The following is a 23,408-nucleotide window of genomic DNA, read 5'->3' on the forward strand; positions in this document are numbered from 1 at the left end:
GATGCAGCTCAGGATACAACTAGCTTTTTGGGATGTGAATGGACTTCCTGAGTCATGTAATTCCAGCTTTAAAACTAGCCCTTGGTATTCCCAAGCATGTCAGTTTTTATTTGTGTGTCAGCAAAATGGGTGTACATGGAAAAATAGGAGATGTTTAAACTCAGAATAGAAAGGGCCGTCTGCTTTTAAATATCGTTGTTCTATTTCATCATCAAGCCTTAATTTTTACACCCAGGAGAAAACTGTTGTGGTTTCTTCTTTTTGTCTGACCAATCTCAGAACCAACTGACAAAGTAACTAATAATCATTATGGAGTGTGTACGAGGACTCTTCAAATTGCCTTTTAATTTTTTATTTCTGCACTGATAGCACTTCAGCTTTAAAGCCCTCAAATCATCACAGAATGGTATAGTATTGTGAGCAGACCAGGTTTTAGCAATCTATTACTATAACCTCATGTTTCTTGTTGAAAAAAAAAATAGCTCTTTCCTATTCCTTCATATCTTTGTACTCAAGAAAGACTCAGAGGCACTTTGACCAATTTTTCATGTGTCTGAGAGAAACTAAATTTTGAGTAATTAGATAAAATTTTCATGTGAATGAGAGTTCTTCCATGAGCCATTATGAACATTACATGTTCTGGTCATGGACATGGCCTAGAATGCATCATCACCAGTTTTTTATGTAGTTCAGCAGGTAGAAACATTTCTCACAAATATTGCTGAGTTTGGGCTTTATATCTAGTCCAAAAAGCGAGCATCCTAACCTGGCATAATAGTCTTCTTGCACTCATTACATTTGGAAGAGTATTCATTGGAGTAGCAGTCAGTACAAAGTAGATGTTCCTCTTTTGCAGCAAAAGGTTTGTCCACCAAGGAATTCTTGCACTGGAAGCAGTGGAAGCAGGTTTCGTGCCAGTGGCGGTCCTTATAAGACAGATCCTGTAGAAATCCAATACCACAGAGTAAGTGGAATGAATAGTTTGCACAACTGGGAGCTTGGAGAATGCAAACACATCCAAATCTGAACTCCAGCCAGGAGCTGGGGTTACTTTGAAGAAAACAAAATGTTCTGACAAAGGCCAACTTATTTTGCTGCAATAACCAAGAGCAGCTCTTGACAACTATGAACCGTTTTTCAGTTCAAGGTAACCCTTTTTGTATGTGACAGGGGAGCAGCTAATTTCACTTAGGTATTTCCTTTGAGAATAAAGCTCCGCTTTTGAGTTGGATTAAAACTTGTTAACCTGATAGGTATGATAGACTTCCCCTATTTGCCTTATCTGTTGCTGGTTTCTAGTTAATTTCATAGATATTTACTCCTGAACAGAAATATTTTTTCCCAATTGCATTCTGGTATTTTTTTGACAGATTTACACCAAGAGTGGAATGAGTCTGATCTCTTTCGGGTTTTTTTCACTACAACAAATTTTTACTGACTCTTGTGTTTTGGTTTACCTATATTTCAGATGTGGATTGTACTGAGAGATACAAGTCCACATTGTACCTGCATCCAGTGATCTAGAGTACTGGCCAAGGGTTTATGTGGACATGTTAGTATTTAAAATACTCTTCACAGTGTCTCCTTTTATTATTTAAAAGAAATAGTCCTTCTAAAAATTGTGACATAAACAGTGGATTGTGCTTTTTAAAATTTAAACTAAGGTGGCCTGTTCATGTAACACTTGAATAATATCTTTGGACTTCAAACAAAATAGAACTTGGATGATTACAAACCCCAAAATATAGATGCTCTGGTCTGGGTTGGGAGTGTGAAAAACTAGAATTGTCATGAATGGGTAGCATAAAAATTCAGCTGCACTAAGTTCTCAGGTTCTAGCTCAAGACCTACTGTGTATTTACTGCAGGCACTAAACTAATCAGGTTAACTGAAGAAAAAGAGCGAGTGGTAGAATAGTGAATTCCAGTTTTATGATGCTTCACACAACTTGTGTGAAGCATCATAAAATGTTCATATCTGATCTGACATAAACTGTACTATGTTAGTCAGTACAGTCACAGGTAACTCCAAATGTACAATCTTATGCTGGAGCAAGATACCACAGCTTTAGATTAACCTAAAATATCATCGTGTCTTTGGAAGCCTTGTTCTCATAAACAGCTAGATGGAAACATCTAGCTCAGCTGATATGCCGTAGCTTGTTAAACTTTAATAATTTCTGTCAAAATTTGACTATGGAATTTAACATTCCTGTTTGGACATCTGTGCTACTCACCTAATTTTTTTTAATCATCGTAAGTAACATTTGATACCCAATGTATTTCATCTCTGAGATTGCACTCTGTGGTAGAATATCTAAGACTTCTACTTCACAGCTTTCAGACAGTTGTTTATTCAGCTCATCTACTCATTTCAGCTAAATTCTTTTGAAACAACACAAATTTCTGACTGTAATATTTTAATCTTCTCTAATAGCAAATGCAAACCAATCTTCTTTGGAAGTTACTTACATTGTTCTTCTCTTTGGGAGAAGTCAAATAGCCTAAATCTGGTCTCATATTTTCAACAGAAAAATACAATATACAAGGCTTTCCAAAATATATGAAATTTGACTTTTAGAAAGTAGAACAACAGATCTGATCTTCTTTCTCTTGTAATATGTATTTTAATTATTTTTCCTCACTACCTGTCATTTCCTGCTTTTGCAATTTCAACAAGCTATTTTTTTAATATCCAAAATTCATGTGGTGATGTATGCTTATGTTATCAATGAAATGATACCCTGAAGAAGGTGCATGCCTTTTAAAAGAGGAGTAATGAAGACAAAGATTAGGTGTCAATGATGAAGGATTTGATCCCTGAATCAGTTATGATGGCAAGATTTTATAGGCAGTAGCTGGGTAGGTGACAATAGCAGATATTTTATCATGATGAAGTCATGAAGCAAAACTACAACAAAAAGTACCCAAGATAAAAAGTGGATTGAATAATCTTTAGCTACTCTGGATTACTATAACAACTGTTGTCATTGGATGTAGAGAGAGTCTAAGATATCTGGCTTTGACAGTAGAATATTAGACTGATGAAATGGGTATTGCTTTCTTTCTCTGACTCTGTCACATTTGAAAGCAAGGAAGCTCAAGGTACTGATGAAATAATTTATGCATCATGAGTGTTCTTGAGTCACTGAAGAGGAGGTCTGGTCTATTTCAGCATGTTTTATATATTACTGGGCCTTTGGTTTGTCTATCTGTTAAGCTGAAAAAACATCAGATTTAGTCTAGGCATATGAATTCTAGTTTCTGCTAGCTGATTGCAACCCAAATAAATCTGTTCCACCAGAAGGTACAAGTGAGGTACAACTAATTCCTGTTGTATTTTCACTTATTTTCATTTTGCCACCCACAAAGATAACTTTGACAAGATAACTGTTAACATTGACAAGATCAAGTTTTACAGTTTCTCCATGGCTCTGTATAATTTTTCTCCATCATGGTTTATTTGGGCTCTAGGGTGGGACTGCATGTGACTTAGAAAAGTTTTTTGTGGTTTTTTAATAAAACTCAGAAGACCCCCTTAGACTAGGGTTACCAGTTAACTGGGTTAAGCTTGGTCTCCTCATACCCTGCACTTATATTGTCTTCTCCTCAGACTTTTTAAGTCTAAGCAAACTGAAGCCATTATGCAGTACCATTTCTCTTGAACAACAGGGTTTCAACTTCTCTGAGTTTCAACAGGGACCCAGGAGGAAGAAGGAGATTCGAGAGCTTATTTCCAGAACAATAACTGTATATGTTGTTCATTGCTTTTTTGACACAATGGTCTTTTCAGAAGATTGAATGGAGAAAATGGGTTACCCCAACTAAATGCCATGCAGATTTTAGCTACACATACCCTGTAGCAAAACACTTAAGTAAGTTAGACTGGCACATACCTGTAAAAGTATGTTGAGAAAAGGTAAAAACAAGTGATATTGTCCTGTACTCAGCTCCTTACATGTGTGAAGAGATATTAAGGTATCCACCTCTTTTACCATTTCACTTTACAACAAGGAGCCTGGGATTCAATAATGAGCTGAGAAAGTGTTGCATATTGGGACAGGGTTTAAATATTAAAATTTGTTTTTCCCTTTCCTGATCATCATTACTGGAAGTTTTGGTTTTTTTTTGTTTAGTTTATACATGAGAATGACCCTTTTGAGCCATTTTTGGCCTGTGTGCTGACACAGTAGCTGTATCTCACAATCCACTCATAATTTAATTTCACAGAGTTTTCACCCCCTTCTGCTTGCCAAAGCCAACTTGTGGACTGCATTAAACACAGGATTACTGAAGGTATTTCCTGTGTTTGAAATGGTTTCTCTACCATAAGATCTGCAAGGAAAGTATTAAAAAAGCCAAAGTCATCTGAAAGTAACCCTTCAGCAGTTAAGCAATTGGGTGCAAGATGTATGGATTTCCAGAAATAAGCATGAAACGGTAGGTGTGTGGTGAACACTCACTAGGGACTTAGCCAATAAAAATACTTTCTTTTTTTTCTAGAAAAGTAAGTTTCTCCCTCAACCTGTTAGCATACGGATAATGTATAATAGGTGTGAGAGAAATGGCATTGTGTTTTCATACTGCCTGCTGGTGCCTCCAACCACTCAGCATATGAAGCTTTTCATTTGTCTGTGAAAGTTTTGTAAGCAGCAGCTGGAAGTGTTTACAGTTAATGAAATGGCCTATGCCCAAAGTGTCATTCAGACTTATGTTGTCATTCTGGGATTTTCTGGTGGCAAAGACTTGTCCTTTTAAAATAAAGAACAAATTAGTTATTACTCAGTTAAGTTTACAGTTACCCATAAACTACCTTAAAACATAGAAAGATAGTGAAGAAAATTCTCCCCTGACTTGAATTCAAGGTAAATTTCCCTACAGCATTGTTGTCTTTCCCTATAGCTAATACACAATGTGAAAATCCAGCATCAATTTCATCCTCTCAAAGTCCAGTGCTCTCAGAATTCGAGTACTACAAGTGTCCTCAGCACCTGTGGTTTCACTTTGGTGTAATTCCCTCAGTTACAGGAGGTTTGATTGTAATTGGGAGGGTGGGAAAGAAGGAAATTAAGAGCATCTGGTTCTCAGTGCAGCTTTTCTTACGGAAGAGAAATAATGGTAACCAAGAAGGGACTTGTGAAGGAAAATCTGATGTGAGAACCTTGTGGGACTTTCCAGGCTGCAATGTTGATCTAAGTATGGACACTACTGCCAGATGCAAAGGCCTGGATGCGACCTTTTCTCATGACACTGTCAGTCCATTATATTTTTATTCCAAATTTTACAGTTTTAGGTTACGTTGAGCATACAAACAAATTGAAGTCAATTTTATGCATGCAGTAAACACACTGCTTTAATTCAAAAATATAGTACAATTTATCTTCTTTCGGGTGAAAAAGTAAATGCTATGTGTAAAAAGATTTACGTAAAAATGCATATATATATATGTGTGTGTATGTGTATTTCTTATGTATTTATATACTTATGTATTCATACAGTTTAATGAGAAGAAGCCTGATTTTCTGGTGACTGTTTCATGGCTGAATTATGCTCAGTCACAGTGTACACACTTCATCGGAAACTTATCTTGTGGCTGAGGCACTTGTAAGGGCTCTCTCAAATGTGTTCTCTAGTGTCTATTACTGTCATTGAAAAACTATGCTAGTTTTCTTCCCAGTGAGAGCATTCATAGGATCTCTTTTTCTACCCAAACACATGGTTTTTTCAGAAAACTTGGCAGGAATTTAAGTTTCAACTTTTATCCATCTATCAGAATTTGCTAAAATTGCTCAACAGCTTCAAAAGTTAAAGTGTAAAGTATGGACAGACACAAACAGCAGTGACAGAAACAAAAAAAGGACGTGTTTGTTTCTGGTACACTTTATAGCTCTTTAAGAAGTCTTTATTTACTATCTCTTAGTTGTGTTTTCCACATATAGTTCTGGTTTTTACATAGATAAAATATGCTTAAATTGCAGACAGTTGAGGCTTTGTCTTTTTTTTTCTATCTGCTATTAGAGTGTGCTTCACTTAAAAGTAAAGAAAAGCGGTATATCAGATAACACCCACACTCCCTAAATATATAAATCTGGGTTGAAAAGTTCAGCCTGATTAATTCCTGAATACTTTGACCAAGATTTGTTGAAGCTGGTCCAAGTTTTTAAATTGACTATCAACACATGGAAATATCTTCTCAGGGGATTAGAAAGAGACCTTAAAACAAAAGCACATTCTGGAACAGGGCAGGAATATTTTGCTTTTTCAGGTCAGGCCAGGCCAGCTGTATCTCATCTCTAACCTGAATATTTATGAGCTGTAGGAAAGCTGGCAATTTTATACCTTCTTAGAGATTATTGCCAGTTCCCTGTTTTGGTGGTGAAAATTTTTTACCTTTTTAAGGTTTCTGAAAAGGACTTTCCTACTGATTTGCCAATAGGGTGTTGTAGATCAATTTGGAAGGTATGAGACATTTCTTTTTTTCAATCTGAGTAAGCATGCATTTTTATACCACTGAACTAGGGAATGGGTGGGAGTATCACTAACGGGAATTAGTTTATCTTTGTAGAGGTTATGGATCAGCAGTGGGAAATCAAAAATCAGATCTCCTTGGGTTAGTGAAGAATCCTATGGCCATGCAATACAAATTGCAGTTCTGCTGCAATCTCATTCTGTCAGTGAAAATCTTGCTGAACTTCAAACAGGCCAATTTTATGCAAGGAGGATGTACATCAGATGAAGTCTGTTCGTAGATGTATAACAGACATTCACTGGATGGCTCCTCTGTCCTCATTCAGGCAGGTTGAAACTGGCATGAATTAAAACAACTCCAATTGTTGTAATTAATTTAAAAGAAATGCAGGTGCTCACAACTAATCTGTACCAGGCAGGTGTTTCCATGTGTTGTAGCAGTGCATAAGTCAAGCAAGCAAGGCCTCTGCTCTGTCTGTCCCATTCTTTATTAGACTCCATTATCACCATTCTGTATTTAAAAGGCTAATTTTTCTAACTTTATCTGATTTATTGTTGAGTCAGCATTAGCTGGATTTCCGTGACCTCCAAGTTAACACCTTTTCTTGAGTGTGTGTCTCTTGATGACCACAGAAGTGTAGTCACTGCAAAGCCAGTAATGGCTTAGCTCCCTTTGACCCAAAAGTAGGCACAATCAGCTTCTGTCACCCTTTCAGATCCCAGCTAGCCCTGAGGAAAGGCTCACCCAATGAATTAAAGAGAATTTCTTATATCAGAGCATCAGACCATTCTGTGCTTTACAGGAGTGCATTTCTATTACTATGCCAGGTGAAGAAGGGTTTGCCAAGTGAAACAATATAAAACAGATACAGAGGTCCAGAAAACAAGCTCTCCCATCAAAAGAAACCCCTGTGTAGCTGTTAGGCTGAATCCTTCCATATCTCTGAGATCTCTGTATCCAGGCTTCTCTGTCAAGATTTCTGTAACAAGACACAAATCTGACATACCTTGCAGTCAGCACCAATAGGTTTTTTGCATTCCTCACAGGTGTTGGAATAAAGATTTTCATAACATTTCACACAGTAGGGGCTGTCCTCCTTCAGGATGTACTTCTTACCAAACAGAGACTCTTTGCAGTAGTGGCAATCAAAGCGTTCAGTCATGTTGGTGTCTGGAGTCCAGCTATCCTGCCACAAAGACAGGAACAGGCACATGTCAGACTGAGCTACACTTCCCCCAATCCCTCAGGAAAGGTTTATCAATTCTTACCACATTTATGTACCTCAGTTTTAATCCAGCTTTCAGTAAAATAAATTTACACAATAGGAAGAAACTTAAAAAAATCTAAATTTCACAGTGCAGCCCATCTAAATTAGCCATCTGTTGATCCATCTCTGCCCAGACCTAGTGCTGCTCTAGCACTAGGTGCACCAGCATGATGAGAGGGAGGAGTGAACTCTTGAGTCTGAAAAATTATTGTGGGATTTGTAAATGGAATTTGATCTATGGGTCTGCAACAGAAGGTATTTCTCTAGGGATGGAGGGAGTCAAGTCCTTTAAGAGGATGAGCCAGCTAATCTTCAGAAGCAGCATCTCCTGGATAAGGTGGGAGAAAGGTTTACATTGCTAGTAGATTTCAGTCATGCACAGACAATTAGGCACCACAGTTATGTGCTTCTGCACCTTCCTTCTCTACATTCTCAGTAGGCCAGTGTCTGGCAATCATTGCCCCACAGGCAGACACCAGCCCTCCATCTCTGCTGGTGCATGGGACTATGGGGGTAGAAGGTGTAGGATATATCTGATTCTCCTCTGATGCACCTGAAGAAGTTATCCAATAGCTGTCGTGTATTGGGACACAAATGGGAGTTGACTCCCCAGTGTCCTGGCTCAGACACATGTCAAAAAATTATTATGGAAGGGAAAAAGCAAGTAGCAGAAACTGTATATGATGTTTCAGCTTGTCTGAGTTAGGGACAATTGATGTTTGCTCCTCAAGTTTTGTTATGTCTCTGTCATTTTCTGGATGTGCACACAAGCAAAGATGACACAAATGCCTTTGATGAATATTTATTATTGCTGGTGACAATTTATTTTGGGTTTCATTAGAATAATCATATTCTTTCTTAAGCTGAGGCTTGTACCGTGTGTTGCACCTGAAATCTGTTTGGAGGTTACAGCTGGAGCAGGGCATAGCTGCCTGCTTAGGAAAGGGAATTTCCCAAGCAGAAAGTACGTGCCACCTGGACTGCATGATTTTCACTGCCTGCCAGGCTGCATCTCCTCTTTAAGCCTCATCTGATCTATAAATCCTTAAATGTTTTGAGTACTAATAGCTTAAGTGGCTACCTGTGTCTTTCATGCACAAGTGACATCTACAGCAGCTGCAGTCCTTTCACCAACTTCAGCTCTCAGTTTTAAATAAAGTGTTGCTTGCTTATGTTCCTGGCACTGGTTGCTGATTTCTGGAGTTTGTCCTCTCCCTCTGGCAGTGGGAGCCACCCGTAGGGCATTTTGAAATCCTGAGTTCTCCTCCAGGATTTCAGTTTTTATTATCTTTCATTCTGTCTAGCTGGGATGTCATTAAGGTTTTAGGGCTATCTGAATGGACAAACTTAATTTTGATGACTAGAAAACATTTTTTTTGTTGTAAACTGTCAATCCACTGCTGAATTTTGTGGTGACTAGCACAGACTGAAGAGTGAGCGCTTTTACATGCGTGAAGTAGGTAAGCGATGTCTCAACTGCTGGAAAGTCTTATGAATTCCAACTAACTACTAAGGAAGAGAGACAAACTAGCAAACCCCAAAAGGTGCTTGGAGGAAGCACAAATCCTAGCAGCTGGTCATCTGATAACCCAGGACTATCAATGTAACTGCTTTAAGGGAACTGGGAGTACGTCGAGTGCTCTTTGTCCTTATGGAATTGAGAGGATCATAGGACTGATAAGAAGAAAGTTAGAAGATATGATGGAGAGAGAAGCACAATGACCACCCAAAGCTCCCCTGTAGCCCATTTAAAACAGCAGCAGCTCGCAGTGGGAGTATAAGGCAGGAGAACAGGGACCATATAAAGGGATATTTCCTTAACAATTGCTTCCAGCAACTTTATCTTCTCTTGAAGTACACCTGCAGTCTTTACCAGAATATTTAAAAGATGGTCATGGATTTTCTATCAGTTTTGAGCCTGTTCACACCCCTAACCTATATTTCCCAGGAAAGAACTAGTCAGGACTTAATTTCCCTCTGGAGTAATCTCAGCAAAATGAATGGAGTCAGACCAATGTACATTGAGCTATATATGTAGATGTATGACTAAGTCTGAGAGGAGTGATAGCTTTTGTTCAAATAGTCTGTACTTAGGACAGAAATCTGTACTTTTTACTGACTACATTAGGTATTTTTTCCCAAATGATAGGATTTTGTTGCCTATTTAATATGCATTATTGCTAAATTAAAATGTGAACAGAAACCACTTCTGAACTTGCACTTGTCACCCTTCTTCAGAATTATTTCTTTCTAGTCCTGATTTAAAAGTAGATGTGTGATACTGAAGAGTGAAACATTTCTCTGCAGTTTTTGCAGATGTGCAAAAGCAAAGAGTGTGATTCCTTTACAGGTTTCTACAATTTCATCCAAAGCTGCTAAATGTAAAATATAGAAGTGCTTTGTGACTGGAAGAAGGACTGTTCCCTTAGAGGTGGACGTTTCTGTCCCTTGGTCACAGAACTTCCCCTTTTGAGTGCTGCATTGTCTTCTGGGTGCATTTCACTGGAGCAGAGGTAAGCATCATGTAACAGATGTATTTAATAATTTATATAATAATGTAATAATGCAACAATTCAAAATAATTCAGCAATTATATAATAGTTGCTGCCACTATTTCAGAAAATACCTGGGCACAACCCTCCGATCCTGAAAGAGATCTAGTTTTATAAAACGTGCTCTAAGATTGTCCCAGGGGATTTTCCCCCTCACTGTGAGCAGGGACAGGCAGTCCTCATTTCTATATCTCAAACAGATTTAGGGATGAACTCTGCTCTATGGAGACAACAGCTCTGGATGAGATTTGAGGAACAGCTCTAGAGATTTGGGAAACTGAAAGACAAGATCTGCATTTTGGTTTTAGTTACATGAATCTTTTATTGGATTTGGGACCAATTTTTGATCCAATATTTCTTAAAGTTAGGAATTCAGGTTCATCTGGCTTCATTCAGTAAGCTGGAGTTAAGGTTGAAGCATCCCAAAATTCCAGGCTGTTTACATCTAGGCCTTGGACTGAATCTCATGATCTACTATGTGGTATTTTTAACATCTTGTACAGGGTTTTTTCTGCTCCAGAGAGAATTAAATGTGAGGTAATAATGGGTCCTATCTACTTAGAAGAAAATTCTAACAAATCATTTCACTGTTGTCTTACAATCAAGAAATGTAAAATCATACTGAGCAATATTTTTGCTTGTCACTTTGTACACATGGTCCTATACATTGCCAGTCCATTAATTCCTGTCATGTAAAATCCCCTCATGTTCAGCTTAGTGCAGGCTTTATGCACTGTTTTGGACTTTATGGGGAAAAAAAACAAACAGGAGATTCGCACAGCTGTGAATGAACACAAATTGCAATTCAACCTCCTTGCCATTGATTTATTTCTTTCTGTTGTGTTTGATACTTGTTGACCATAAAGTATTGTGGGACAGAGACTCATCATTATTACAGCTCTTTGTGGTTAAAGGTTACTCTTTAGATTTTATCACTGTAGTCATTCTATACTTAGGCTTTTTCAGATTGCTCTTAACATAATTCATGGAGGAATTGATTTTTTCTGCCATTCAGTCTCCCTCCTACAGCATCAGACATAACAGGAGTACTTCTCCAAAAGGAAAAGAGCTTTCTATTGCCTGCCCAAAAGAGAAGCTACAGCTTATGCCAAATGTTAGTACTACCCACACTGTGTCTCACAGGAAGTAAGAATTGGCAGGAAAATTAACAAAAAGTTAGTAGACTTACTCAAAAATCTATGCTTCTTTCCTCTTCTTTCCCTGTTGACTCAGTCTCATTTTACTGGCAGCAACTTCTAAAGTTGTCATATTGCTGCATAAATATTAGGGCTCATCATGTCATTAAGAAATTATTCAGTGTTCCCCCATCCCGTGACACTACTGACTACTGAAAAAGCAGACCTGCCTGCTTCTTCAGCTATGTCTACAAGCTGAATAAATGCTGTTGTGTCCATCTCCTATTTCAACTTTTCGTAGGGGGTGTTGAGCACTGGGAGGTGCAGATGCACATGCACAAGAGAGAGAAGGAGGCCAAGAGAAACTATCTAAACCATGTAGGAGTTGTTTAGTTTATTCAGTGAAGTTCTGACTTCTGTTGTATCAGCATCTGGAGACACAGAATTAAGCCCCTGTAGATGCCAGAGGGGGACTTGCTGTTGACTCAAGTAGGTGAGTAGTGCTGAGGCTTTCTCTCTGTGTGCCCCTGGATCAGTATGTTGTGTTAGCCACCTGCACAGGAAATAAAAAGTCTTCTTTCAAGATGTACAGACATTTCTCCCACCTGGCTATTTTTCCAGAAGAACAGTACACATGGAGAATTTTCTATCTGTTTATTCTCTTCCCCTGAGGAAGGAAGATTTGTGTCTGGCAACTCCAGTGACATGAGCCATGCAGGTCTACAGCATTTGGAAACAATTTATGTTAATGCTCCAAAGGCTAAAATGAAAATATTTATTTACAACCATGAACTGACAGTTCAAACTATGCTGGTCTTTCTGGCAAGAGGTGATTTTTTTCCCCTGTAATTCAGCTACTCTTACCACATTCATTATCATCTTGTTAAAGTAACAGGAAAGCACTCTTGGAAGACCTAAGCATCTTTCTAAACCAGACCATAAGGCCATGCAAGGGGAAAAGAGGGAAACCTAATTTTATTTCTTTTTAAATTACTTTAGAAAAATAAGGAATGACCATTTTCTCTTCATCAAAAGCCAGGAAAATTGGTTTAATATTGAAAATAATAGTAATAACAAAAGCAAATAAAAAATTGACCCGAAGTAAAATATCCCAGTCATGCCTTTAGATGGTAAGTTTTAAAAGCTATTAAAAAAAAAAATAGTTTTATTTTTAATGAAGTTACCTTACAATATTCTTCAAAATTACATTTGGATTTTTCCAAGGACTCACCCTCCTTGAAAATGGCTGACTTATTTTATGTAGGGTATAACATTCTGATCTCTTTTTTTAGAGTTTTTTTTAAATCTCTTTAGTGCAATTTTCTGACCAGATAGACTACATTAACATATGCAGATAACCAAAGCATACCTGGTTCCTCTCTGGATTACACAGTCACCCTGTCATGAACTGGAAAGTGGATAGTGTGCTGTATAAGATTGTATTCCTTAGCAGAACATGAATAATAATAATAAAAAAACCAAAACAGAAAATGTTTATTGTGTGGCAAAGTCCCTTATGCATCTGGCTAAAGTAATTGCAGTTATAGCAGTGGAGAAGGAGTACTCCACTTGTGGTTTCTGTGTGGTTTATTGTGATTGGCAGTCAATAAAGATCTGCTCCAGTCTAGAGCCACTCCAGCAGTGGTAGGGCAAGAACAAGTGGTAATATCCACAAATGCCACAAAAGAACTGAGCACTGACACTTTGAAATTGTACCCCACAGAGTTTGCTCTATGGTTATCTCAGACTGATACTGAAATGACTGGAGGGTCTATGGTCTTGCCCATAACCCTGCACATATTTCAGTTACAAAAGAAGAGTGTTGAAATAACATGGAGCATGACTTAAATTTGCCACAGCAAGGAGGAGCACAGTTCAAGTGGAAGGCTTGCTTTTATTTTCTATTTTAAAGCCTTTTGAAATTGCTGTCCTCCTCTCTCTTGCAAAATGTGCAAATGCTTGTTCAGAGGAAAGGTCAATTACTTGATCTTGTTTAAGCATAAAAATTTATATTTCTAATAAGAGCATTTAAGCAGATAACAGAAAATGATAGAGGAGAAAAATAGCATAAGATTTATAAACCTTTTTATTATTTCTGGCACTATCCTGCAAAAGTAGTGTATAAGCTAAATGTCTACAGACACTAAACTACAACAAAGGTTTATTTTTCCAGAAAAGGATTGCTTTCTCTTATGGACAGGAGTGCTGCTAATCTCAGAGAAATTAGACTTTAAGGTAAAAATACCCAGAAATGTCATGTGCTACCATGCAGTCATGTTTCCAAATTTTTCTGTATTTTTGCAATCCCACTGACTACTACTCAGGGCACAAAACCAGAATAATATCCCCAATAGCTGGTGTTTCCCTCTTTGAAGAAAGGACAGAAGAAAAGTTGGGATGATTCTGTGGAAGAAGAGAGCTTTGTTATTTTTTCTGTCAGCATGGCTCTGGTTCTGTTTACTGAGGTAAGACCATAAATCCCCCTTGTGCCTAAGATAATTGGCACGCCTGGTTTGGGGGATCAGTTAATGCCCATCTTACAGCTGCTGTATAAAACTGCTGTGGCAGTGAATGCCTCAGGGCTGTGAGGTATCCAAACTTCCCTGGCCAGCTGCCACGCCCGCAGCCTTCCAAAACGTGACAAAGGAGGCTGCATAAACCTTGGGGCACCCATTGAGCTGGGCACAGCTTAGCAAACCAGATCAATTGCACCTGTGTGAAACTGGTTAGACCCAGTTTTGGGGGATTTGTGGCTGAAGACTGGACACAGAGAGCAAAGAGAACATCTACTAAGGTCGAGCCAAAGTATGTACCTCCCATACCTATGGTGTATGGGAGGTACAGAAGAAAGCACAAAGACATAGAGAGCCTGGTGACATGGACATAGGCAATCCTTTTGTGGGCAAGATTATTTCCAGCTGCAGAAGGAAGATGTTGAATCCACATGGAGAGCTGCAAGGCATAGTATGGAAAAGTGGAATTGATCAAAGGCAAGATCCTGGTCTCTGAAGACACTTCTGCTCTAAATCTCAAGGGTGTTCCAGAGCAACGACAAAATACATCTGTGTAAATGATTTCACGGCTTTATGCAATTTGCTGCTTTTATTATGCAAGATGAAGTGAAGAAACAGTGGTAGGTTTTGAGCCCCTATGCTTGCTGAGAGTCTAGAACTACCATCAGAGTGACACTTTAGACCTTTCTCTGCAATGGTTGATACATTTTAAAATTTAAATTCAGTAATTTTCTGTGAAAGGGAATGGTGAATATACTTATGTCAGTGTTACGCTCACCTGTATTCTTCTTATGGCATATTATTGTATGTACAGTAACCATTCAGCATCCTAGTTGATATAATCCAGTATAATATAGAAGGGTATGTGAAGAAGAACAAAATTAACTTTATCACCTGGCATGAGTATTTTACTTTTCATCCTTAGGAGAAGGCTCTACTGGTTTATAATCAAGTTCTGTCTATATATAGCTAATCAATATTGTTAAAATGTTAATGCTTCAGTGGCTGTCAATGTATCCAAGATTTATTTTCATGAAATCTGTCATTACCCTGCCATTTCACACTCTCACTTGTGGCGAATCTGCATCACAAATAACTGTGCATATGTAAATTAAATATTAAACCTACACCATTAGAATTAATCAGTCTAAAAATGCAAATTATGAGATTCTCCCAGTCTCTGAAGCAGTACCCAAGTGAGGGAAGATGATTGCCTACAACACTACACCATTCAGGGTTTGTCCAGAGATGCTCAGGACAGATTTACCCATCAGAGAAACATGGATAAGACTTAGACCTGAATGTTCCTGGTCCGTGGGGACCCTGAAAGACTGTGAGCATGCTGGCCAGCAGCAACAGGAATGCTTGTGGCTGATGATGTTAAAATTTATCTGACCTTCCCTTAACTCTGAATATCCTGGCCCCTGTGAGATGAGGAAAGGCAGGGAAGTGAGGACATCAGCAAGTAACACATTGCTTGGCTCTGAGGCTCAGAGATTGATGTCCTGGAGAACTGAGCCAGAGGTCTTTTGTGAATATAGGTCTTTGCAGCCCTTCTCATTCCTTTCTTTCAGAATGAAAGCTTGAATTTGCAGTGCAGTGCAGCAGAAACTGTCATTAACCCTTACAATTATAGGAGTTGTACTTTGTCACCAATGTTTTGAGGTTGTTTTTTTTTTTTAGCTTCTGACATTCAAAGCATGATAGAATCCTTGCAGACTGTGTTATGAGTAATCAAAGGAGTTGTCTGATCTCTTTTCTAATGCAAGGTGTGCCATCTGGGAGAGCTGATGCCTGTATGGACAGGAAAGATGTGATTTCAGGGAAAGAGCTAACCCTAGACTTCTCTAAGGAGTGGGAAACAGATCATTACTTCTACTGGAGTTCTTCAGTTGGGAATCACCATTACATGCTCTATGTGGTAGGAACTTCACATGGACAAACAATATCTGACACAATATAGCCACTGCTGGGAGATAACAGTGATTTCACAAAACCAGTAGTATTTTCCTGTAAATCCAAACCACCTGGAAGTGACTATTTGGTGCTTGCATATGTAGCACTTCTGATTTCTGTGGGAGCTCATTTGGAAAAATGGTGAGAAACAAAAATAACTATATTTTATCCCAGCACTTTTGCTATCTTGGGCTTTTTCAAAAGACCAGAAGAACTGGTCCACCCACTAGCCTCAGGTGTGTTAGTTAAATGGAGATGTCAGGTGGGAACCCCAGGTTACTTTTACAAATCTGATTCCTCAACAACATCATTTTATATCTTTTCAGCTGCCCCACTCACTTCAACTACATGTTGGTTAACAAGCCAGAGATCATTTTATCCTATGGTAAGGGTAAAAGACAGTTTTATTGGTGCTCTGGTCAGATTTTGATAGTAATGCTAGGGTGTGTCAGGAACTGAGTTTTCAATACAGCAACTCACATCCTTTTAAAAAATATATGTCACCAAGAATTGGTCAAGTTTTATTGAAAAAGCAACCTTTAGAATCCATCCTTTCCCAGTTATATCTACAGGTGCACAAAACAGACCAACATTTCTGTAAAATAAACACATGTTTGGGTTTTTTGTTTGGGTTTTTTTTTTCTTTTTTTTTTTCCTTCCATATCCAAATGCCTAAAGCAATCATGTTCAAAGTTTACCATCTGGCTGATTAAAGGCACAGATGATTTTGGCCAGAAAGCTGGGAGTCCCATAAATATATGAACTGATGAAAATCAGGTTCATAGAAGAAACCCAGAGATAACCTCAACTGTAGCATCCTTTCACATTTGGATGAATTTGTGTATCTAATAACATAGCCTTATGTTGGTCCCTTTTAGAACAATTCCTATTCAAGACAACATATAAATACACATAACCATCAATTAATGTTACAGCTACTGACCCTGAAAACCTCAATGTCAATTAGCAATCTTAGTTAATATACCTCTAGATTGGAGTCAGGGGAGTGGCAATCACAAACTGACTGACTTGCTGGTATCTATATTTGTATAACATTTGCTGTCTTGTGTACTCAGCAAAGCTGGAATATGCAGGTATTTGGTCAACAAAATAAAAGCCATATCCCTTGAGGCGAGTAAAAAGTTTGGAACAGCCATCAATGCAGACAAAAGTTAGTATTTCCTTTATTACAGACACAGAGAAATCCAGGTTAGCATACAGTAAGGACTGGGTTATTGTGGCTGTGCACACATGCACACAGAAAAAAGCACAAAAAGAAGGAATGCAGAGTTAATAATTGGGATTTGTATTCTAATTTATTCTCTCCACATAAAAAGAAGAAATACAATGCTGATGGCTCTACACAATATATCCGCGCCGTTTGCCTGCAAAGAGGAGAGGCTACTACCTTTGTTTCATGTGCATCTGCTCTTGCTACAGTACAAAAATGCTCCTTTGTTGAGCTCGGCAGCAGGAGTGCACGGAGGTGTAAGGAATCTGAGACCCCATCTTCTACTTTTTATCACCTCCCAGGTGGAATACACACGCAGCACAATAGAGTCATTAAAAATAGTTACACATGAAAAGACCCAGTGCCTCAGCGGCTCGCTGATGTGTCACTTTACTGACGGACATACAGCAGTAATTGCTATGATAAGAAATTTGTCTTTTTGTCCTCTTCGCACCCCTGCCCGTGCACTCAGGAGCAAGGGGGACCGGCAATCTCTCTCCTCGCATCCTTCCCCAACAACCCCCAGGGATATTAAAGAACCCTCTCCTCCTCTCTGCACCCTTTGTTTAAAGCGACACCTCCAAAGATATGTTCTGTGGGTAGTGGGGGGAAGGGGAAAAAAGGGATATTTACTTACAGAGCAGTAGCAGGCAGTTAATGCCACCTCCTGGACCGGGGACAGGGGGTCACATCCATTAACAAACGCGCACGGAGCGCACTGGCCTGCCTGCAGCGGGGAGCTGCGCAGCGGCTGGGGCTTTCTACTCCTGCAAAGAGCGGCTCCGCCGCTTGCAGCTCCGCAGGCAGCGTGTGTGCCTTCCCCAGCCTGGTGAAACCCCTCGCTATCATTTGACCATATAAGGAGACAAAAGCATCGGAGACTCTCATTCTTTGAGGCGCTCTGCAGCTGGCATTCGACACTTTCTCTATTCCAAGGGTGTCAATACTTCCCCCTCCTAAACATCTTGGTTTTCTTGGCCCCCTTCCTAAAATAAGGCTCCCTCTCCCCTCCTCCAGCCTTTGTTTCTCGAAACCCCTGATGCTTATTAATAACATGGCTTTGCTAAATCCGAGAGCTTGCTCTTTGCAGAAGAAGAGATTTTACAGCAACTCAAGCCCAAACATTTGTAGGACTCTTCACCTGGCTGAGAAAATAAAGTCCTTGGTTAAAATCGGTATGAGGCTTTATCTGCTTTGGTGATTTTGCCTGCTGAGTGTCTTGCCAAAGAAGAGTGAAACAACCAGTCTCTCTTCTCCTTTGTGGAGAGGTGCACATTTTCACAAAGACTGAGTGCGCAGGCATTTCTTTATGAGCATTCAAAACTCATTTAATTTCTCTCCACCCTTCTTTCTTGACAAGCTTCCCCATAATCAGAAGGAAAATGAACAGAAGCAGGGGAAATAAATGAAACAAAAACCAACTATCTTTTTGTAAGAGAAAGCCAAAGGAACAGATTGTCTCAGCACATGCTCAGTACCCAGTCGAGAGCCTTGCCAGTGTGCACATGGTAAGAAGAGGGGGAACTATTAATCCTACTGTAATCAGGAACTACTTTTTCTGCTAGAAAATCCTATTTCATTTATCAGCCGTTCTAGCAGAGATACATTCTGCTAATCAAAACAATGAGGGTCCTGGGAAACCTCCCAGAGGGAAGAATTTGGATCAGAAGCACATGGGAGAGCTGCTCTCTGCAGCTTGAGGGGTAGGCTGGTGTAATTCTTCAGTAATGAAGGATGCTTGCCAAAGGGAGGTGCTTTAATATGAATGCTTTCAACCTTAAGGGAAACCAGAAGGATAAATATGTAAAGCCCCTGATCCCGAGAGAGCCTTGCTGTGGTTTTGCATCCAGAAGATGCCAGGTAGTCCTGTTTTGGGTACTGGGCTCTGGCACATGCCTTAGTGGTGGTGTAGATGTGCACATGGGTTAGATAACAGTTTCTCCTGCAAGACAAACTTATGCCAGAATCCTGCCCTGTACTTGCTGCCCTCTTATGCACCGAGATGTAGTCATATTTGGAATGGGGGTGAAATGTGTTAGTTGGTCTCAGTATTAACCCAAATCTAGAAAAGTAATGGTTTTTAAATGGTGAGGAAGGACCATTCCTAGTTTTTCTATCAGAAGCCAACTCTCCTTTACAGATGTGAGTTACTTTGATGACCAGCAATGATCTGTTTATCAGTTGATCCAGCCTTTGCTGTTGAGTTTTCAAAACAGGCATGATGCCTGGAGGGCTGACAGTGGGCATACAGGATTAAGAATGCCATGGCAATTAAATCTTATTTAAATCAAAGCTGCTGCACTCCCCAGCCACATGGGGAGTCCCTGACTCTTCCCTTGAATTTGCAGTGGCACTGTAAAATAAATTAAACCAGGGAGTGAAAAATTTTTGTTGAACCCATGAGCTACTTTGGAGCTGCACCTCTATCTTGGGAGAGCTACTGGTTTGGTTTCCAGTCCCATCAGTGACTTCCTGGATGCCCTTGGACAGGACATTTCATCTTTCTGTTTGTTAGCTTCACTGTCTGTAAATATAAAGCTCAGGACAGCCAAACTCACGTGTAAGTTGGTAGGAAATTTACAAAGGACTAGCTAGAGCATAAATATAATAGGAGTGATAGTTTCTCTCTTTTAGGTTAAACTATTGCACAGTGGCAACAATAATAATATATCTCCATCATAGTTACTGTTCTACTGCTCAGATTTAGTAGTGTACAGAAAAAAGGAAAAAAAAAGGCTTTCAAGGTAATTAGAATTGGGCTATTTGATTACAAACTTTTCTAAACAAACTAAATATTCAGAATTTGTTGATTTTTTTTCAATTTCCATGATATTTTTATTTCCCCATCTTTCCATTGACAGCTATTGCAGCAAGTCTTGACAGAGATTTTTTGATGATCCCTGTGGTCATAAAAGACAAGTGTTTTTCACAATTATAAGTTTAAATATATACTGGCTCCAACTGAAATTCTTGTTTATCTATTGCAGGTCTGGAAGGTAGATAAGGAAGATAAGGTATTTTTTGCATATTTTAATATAACACCTCTGACTCCTTGAAGGCAGAAGAGACTCTAGTGATTTAAAACCCATTGATTTGTGGGCTCACGGTGGGAGTGGACACTTAGCAGCCACATCAAGACTGTGTGGGGCTGTGAAAGGGATGAGGAAGGTTACCAGGCAGCACCTTCCCTCATCCCATGATGAGGTGTATGCACTCCATCAAACACTACTAGGGAAGGTACAGGGAATGTCAGACTTCTTGCCGCCACTTCAGGACCACTCGCTCCACATTTATCTGGCAAGTAAATATTCATCAGTGATTGGCAGCCCTCCCAGTCTCTTTCCCACCAGAATCAAATCCAACAGGTGTGGGTAGGTGAGAGAGTCAAAAATTCAATTAATTTTCAGAGAGATGGGGAGGAAAGGGCAGAAGCCTTTCACTAACAAATTTATTATGTACACACTTCTTCTTTTTCAATAGATATATTTTATATTTTATTTTTACTTCATTGGTTCTCTGAAGAGCCCAGCAGAGATCAGGCATCTTCAAAGTTTCAGAGGAGTCAAGGCAATGAAAACAGGGGCAGTGCTTCCAAGAGGTGGCCTAAACCAAGAGTGGAAATGCAAGTACCATACAGCAATTTAGTAACTTATCCTATGGTTTATATTTTCCTCATGTGAATAGCATTTACATAGCACATATTGCTTGTTCTTCAGGAGTCTGTGTGTTTAACAGGTTAATTCTATGTGTAGAATGCTGTACCTCCATATGGGTAAAAAAGGTGGAAATAGTACCATTTTCATAGCAGGATTTCTCTAAGCCTGCATAAGTCTCACTTCAGCTACTGGGCTGATGCTGGAATAACTATAATTTCAGCACTTATCTCCTTCTCTGGATGAAAAGAATGAACAAAGAAAAGTAGCAGAAAGAGACAGCTGGAAGTAGAATAGTTTTATTTCCCCCAGTTTGAGACATGAGAAATATAAGTCTCTGAGAGAGCAGGGGAGGGGAAAATATACTCTTTTAGGTTTGAAAATGGCTAAGCTATTGTCTGATTCCTTACTCCACCAATTTATCCTGGAAACTGTTAAGTTGCTTTATCAGAATTCAACTAATCTCCTTTTTGATCCTTGAATCTGTGTACCACAAGCTTCAATTGAATATGAGAAGGTGCATTTAGGAGAACTGCTATTTTTGGCACTACAACTTAGGAAGGAGAGTAGACTAGTGCAGAGGTTGCATTTTAGTTCATTAAACCTAAAATAACAGGTAGGCAATATTAAATCTTCCTGAAATTTCATTCTTATAAAATGCTCACAGATATGTATTTTCCCCAAGATTATCAGGAATTTGCAAAGGATAAAAAGATATTTTCAGCATGTATTTTCTTTACCAATCCAGTTTCCAAGTCACAAGGCTTTTTGCAATATTCTGATATTCCTTTCTTCCCCTAGGAGACATGAACCTCAAGTAGAAAGACCCATCAGGTAAGAAGTATCAGAATTTCACAGATTCTGATGAGGGAATTACAGACATCTTTGGACAATCCATTAAAACCTCCCCAGACAGAAAAAGTCTGTCTGCTTTTGGATGATGCAAGACTTCTATTATTGATGTTTAGCCTAAATTAATGCGGAAACTTCAGTGGTTTAGAAACTCCAATCTAATCTGTAAAAAACAAAACAAAACAAAACAAAAAAACCCCCAAAAAACCCAGTTCCATGTTTATTTTCTCAATATGTTATAATTTTCACATGCAGTATTAAACGGTTTTCTTCAGTAATTTAGAGAAAGGTGCCATGGTTCAGTAGCATTAAAGAACTTCTGTTTCTCACAGGAAAAGAAGGATAATGTGATGCTGTGTGATAAGACAGATGATTGAGACTCAAATACAAGTGTGTCTCTGTGACAGCATAGTCTGGGATAGAGACAAAAGCATTTTAGACCATTATGGTCAGTTTGGACAAAGATTAAATTAATTTTTTAAAGTTAGTTAGGACTTTTGATCAGGTTAGCCCCAGTTTCATTCACAGAAATCTATCTCCTGAATGAGATGTCCCAAAGTGAATGTGGCAGTGAGACACCTGTCAAAATGTGGTCTGTCACTTTCTGTGTAATTGCTCCCATACCCTTCTCTTGTGGACAATTGAGATTTAGGAGAGGGCTTGCAATGAATGTCCCAAGCAGAAGGACAGCTGTGTCCCTTTTTCTGCTGCTTTCCTTTCTCCCTACTGAGTGGACAAACAGCTTTTATCACTGATGTGCAGAGGAAGACAATTTGATCACAGAGGAGAAGTGTAGTGGTGCTTGAAGAAGCAGACAGAACACCAGAGGAAGCTTCAAGGATCAACCCAGGGCTTAAACGAATGGTATCTGCTAAGAAAAATCCCTCTTGTTGCCAGATGAGTTTACAAAAGCTTGGAAAGCTGAGGCACCATGTTACAGGACTGACAGGTCCTTCCCTGGACAAGCAGCATTGTCAGAAAATCTATTTCAGGACCTCATGGATGAAAAAAAAGCCATACAGGCCATTGCAGGATAAAGGCAACCCATCAAACAACTCCCCAAGCAGTAGCTGCCTGTACCATGTGGGGCAGCCACCCTGAACAGCCCCCACCAAGCTGTGAACTGCATGAAGAAATAATGAAGATTTACCACAAAGAGAGTGGAAGATAACAATTCTTACAAAATATAGTCTTCTCCCCTACTTTCCCTAGCATTCTTTCTCATTCTTTCCCCTCACTAAGGAACAGATGGTGCCTTTACTTTTAAGGAAACTAGACTCAAACATTTTGGTCTTTGTCTTCTTCACACTTATTTGGCTTCTACGTGTTCACTAAACCCTTCAGCTCCATAGTCTGTTTATCTGTAAGCAAGGGGAGAGATCTTGGTGGCATGTCTTCAGAAGTGCTTTGGGATAGAGAGATAACCTCAACAACAGGTGAGGGGTCTTCATATGACTCTAAATTATAATAGTGCAGGGACCTATGCAGAGGAGCTCTTGCTTCCTTCCTCTGGATTCAAATTTACTGCCATGTGGGGCATGATTATGACAGATGGGAAGAACCTTTTGGGTTTCCTACCAGTACAGATGGAATCTGGGATGTCAAATTATTACAGAGGTTGCAGTAATTGCTGGTCTTCTGAGCTGGCAAATACTACCCCTTAATTTAGGATTTATTAATTTTCATATAATCATGATTTATCTTTGACTATTCTAGATGCATGAAACAAACACACTATGATTGTTCCAAGAAAATAATGACTGTGTTTCTGAGAGCACCA

The 23,408-nt window shown here is 39.1% G+C and overlaps 1 protein-coding gene across 4 annotated transcripts in view; it reads right to left on the minus strand.

The window, feature by feature from the left end:
* FHL2 (four and a half LIM domains 2) overlaps nt 1–23,408 on the minus strand; it is a 55,739-nt gene that overhangs the window by 6,920 nt on the left and 25,411 nt on the right. For 2 of the 4 annotated variants that reach the window (XM_021538138.2, XM_077781550.1), the window contains exons 2-3: nt 7,475–7,649; nt 767–941 (exon numbers count right to left, since the gene is read on the minus strand). In XM_021538138.2, coding sequence (XP_021393813.1) covers nt 767–941; nt 7,475–7,630 — 331 coding nt within the window. In that variant the 5' untranslated portion in view covers nt 7,631–7,649. Of the gene's footprint in view, nt 1–766; nt 942–7,474; nt 7,655–17,760; nt 18,038–23,408 lie in introns of those variants that run through there. The other 2 variants (XM_021538128.3, XM_021538120.2) reach the window with 2 other exon arrangements.

Source organism: Lonchura striata, chromosome 2 (assembly GCF_046129695.1).
Source record: "Lonchura striata isolate bLonStr1 chromosome 2, bLonStr1.mat, whole genome shotgun sequence".
NCBI lineage: Eukaryota > Metazoa > Chordata > Aves > Passeriformes > Estrildidae > Lonchura > Lonchura striata.